Source organism: Limulus polyphemus, unplaced genomic scaffold, assembly GCF_000517525.1.
Source record: "Limulus polyphemus unplaced genomic scaffold, Limulus_polyphemus-2.1.2 Scaffold168, whole genome shotgun sequence".
Taxonomy (NCBI): Eukaryota; Metazoa; Arthropoda; class Merostomata; order Xiphosura; family Limulidae; genus Limulus; species Limulus polyphemus.
The window spans coordinates 244,667-247,873 of record NW_013665778.1 but is presented as its reverse complement, the minus strand read 5'-3'; the positions used below and the strand labels follow the sequence as shown (position 1 = coordinate 247,873).

At 32.0% G+C, this 3,207-nt stretch overlaps 1 protein-coding gene across 1 annotated transcript in view; it reads left to right on the top strand.

Annotated features, from left to right (window-relative positions):
- Positions 1 to 3,207, top strand: part of LOC106477643 (methylmalonate-semialdehyde dehydrogenase [acylating], mitochondrial) — a 22,437-nt gene that overhangs the window by 1,190 nt on the left and 18,040 nt on the right. Inside the window, exon 2 of the mRNA XM_022381485.1 lies at positions 1,146 to 1,193. Within this exon, the coding sequence (XP_022237193.1) occupies positions 1,146 to 1,193 (48 nt within the window). The remainder of the gene's footprint in view (positions 1 to 1,145; positions 1,194 to 3,207) is intronic.

Here is a 3,207-nt window from a genome sequence, read left to right as displayed (position 1 = left end):
ATTTTAATTTGATTATAAACGTTGAAATTTTAAAAGTTGTCATTTTAGTTGCTTATGACCTTATGAATATGTATATAGTTATAGTTATTATAAGTTATATTACTATAGTATAGTTTTTAGGCTCACACGAGAGACATGTATCCTACAAACTTAGTTCCCACCATGCAGACATATGATCATTTAACCCTCTCAGTAGTTTCAAAGTGTCATTCATATTCAGGTCACTTTAGTGCTCTGATGCCTGCTTACAAAGCTGCCAGACTCAACTTCTATTTCTAAACAAGAATCAACCCATCAAGAGACCTCTTGGTTCATTGAGGATGTCTCATTCAAATCATTGAAAAATAAATATAAACTCAAGTACAGCAAAACACTACCTTGCAGTATAAGTTTGCAACCATTGATTAGAAACAAATTGTTGTTTTTTACCCATCTAATGATATTAGCATACTTTTTTTTCAGTTATGTGAAATTTCTCTACAGTTTAACCGATATGGAAATTTTTTACAAAATACTGGTAAAATATGACATAATTAAATTAATTCTAAGAACTTGCAAGTGAAATCATCAGGTTGGCTGAGGTACAGCAAACATAAACTGTTTGAGACCAAAGAAGTCCCTTTAGAAGCTTTCAGCAGCAATAAGGATATTTGAATTTTAAAAAAATCAATTAAAAACTATATAATATTTGGAGGTGTTAAATTTCAGTATTTAGTTTGCAATTTTTAAAGGCCTTACTATTTAAGGCTCAATAAAGTTTGGGAATTTTCATGTGCCTTAAGTATATAGTGCAAGATACGTATGTAGGAGTTGCACGTAATTGATGGTTGCTCGAAACTAAAGAAAAGCAATAATAATAAGTTGTGGGTTTGGCATTTTATTATTAAATACTGTACATATATATTGCTTTTAAAACATTATCTGACTATATGAAAACTTCTATAGTGATAATTACTCATAGTTACTGAATTATTATGGTAAAATAAATGTAAACTGCAAAAACAGTATTTGGATTCTAAACAGCAATGGAGTAAATCCTTTGTGTAAGAATTAAAAACACTAACAGTTTAACAAAAATATTTCCATTATGAAGTCACTACTTTAACATTGCTTATTACATTACTGAATTTTATTCTTTATTACAGAGACTTTTCCTTTCATTTGGACAAAGAGCATTTGTAACATCAACTGTAGTAAGTAGCAGCTTTTTATATATATAATGCATGCACACACTAATGAATGTTTTGGCTTTAAGATTATTTTAAACAAATTTCTTTTCTTACCATAAAGTAAAGAATAATATGAATTGAAAATTACCACCTACAATATTCAGGTCTTTACCATTAACTTAAATGAATAACCAGAATGAAAAAGAGACTGCCTAAAGGTAGCCTATTGGAACTTCTAGCAGTTATGAACATCAAAATCATATAACACTGAATTTCTCCTCTTTTATAGTGAGAAGAAATTACTTAAATCTCTCTGTAGTTTAAGGTATTTGAAAATCATTTTAATAACCTTCTTGTATTCCTTTTTCAGCAAATCCATGTTCTTCTTTTGATAATAATAAAAGAAGAAACTAATATAAAAAAGAAACATTCTTTGGAAGTCACTTTCCTAGTTCACTTGTAAAGAAAGAAGGTCTACCTTATGAAAGCATTTGGCTCGTGTTGTTTTGTGATTTATGTTGTTTTTTCACTCTCGCTAATTAGCAAAAAGCATTGTGAAGTACTTATTTTAGTAAGATGTAATTTACATGAAAAAGTAGTAGCTTACATGATTTTTAGCATTATGAATTTCTTTCAGTAATGATACATAAACTAATTTATGATTTCTGAATGAGATGTGACAAGAATTTTATACACAATGAAACTGTTATCTTTGCTTATAACATTATATTAATATACTATAATTGAACTGATTGCAAGTTCATGTTTTCACATTTCTGAAGTATTCTGAGGTTCTGACACTCCTTGACTAGTCATATACTACTGTAATGATGAATGGAAGCACTCTGACAGTCAGTTATGTTACCACCTTTGTGCACGAGGTGGATAGTTCCATTCTGATCTTTGATCCAGTATTCCCAATCTTTTGCTTCTGTTTTTTAATTAATTTTCAGTGGATATGCTTCCACTTTGGATGCCCATCTTCACAATCTTTCTGAATTTCCCCAACATCTAGCTTCCACTCTTTTGGTCTCCAGTTCCTGATTCTACTGCTCCGGTAGTGGATGTTATGAGCCTTTTTATATGCCTATTCTCTGCTTTTACTTTCAGCTATCACCAGTTCAAAACAGTTTTATACATGATTTTTCTGTCTTCCCCAGCCATTTTCCTTTTCTTTCTCCAGTTTTCATGTGTTTTATCCAAGCCATTTTCATCAGTCATCCTCCTCATCTGGTTCCTCTTCTTGACTGGATCATCTGTTTAGTTCTTAGGATTCTCACATTTCCCTTGTTTGAACCATTGGCCACCCTTTACCTCCACAATCTTCCTCGTCAGACATATTAACTTCTCCTCATTTGCAGGAGTTGTTGCTCTGACATTTTTGCCTTAGATGTCTCCTGCACCCTTTGCCATTCAGTGACAGATTAATATTATGCCCTTATCACTCCTTCATCTCCAAAACTTGGGCTGCTAAGAAGGGTAATCAGATGTTTTATCCATTCATTTTACCCTCCCTTTCATCCCTGTACAATCATTCTGATCCCAGTCATTTCTGTTGTCCTGTATGGACTATTTATTGTTATCTCACTTGGACTGCCACATTCCAAAGCAATTGCCACTTTTGCTTGTGCTGGAACTCCTACTCTAGTAACTTATCTACTTCCACACAACAACCAATCAAGTACCATGCACTTCATTATTCCAACCATGCAAATTCTCAGTAATGGTGAGGAGTCTCAACACATTGACAGCCTTAACCCGTTGACTACCGGCTACTACCTTTCTTAGTAGCCAAAGCAAGTCTTGCTATTTGTCATTCCAACAATAAAACTACTGGTTAAAAAGTTTTAAAACTTTGTAATGACTTCAATAAATGTGTGTAGTTTAAGAAACATAAAGCCTGTTACTTCTGATAAGTTTCGTTTTTTTTGCATTATGGTCTATAATATCGTGGAAAATTATGTTAGGAAATGGTATTTATAAGAAATGATTACAATATTTATATTTGTTCCAGATTTGAACTAATTACTTTTTATGT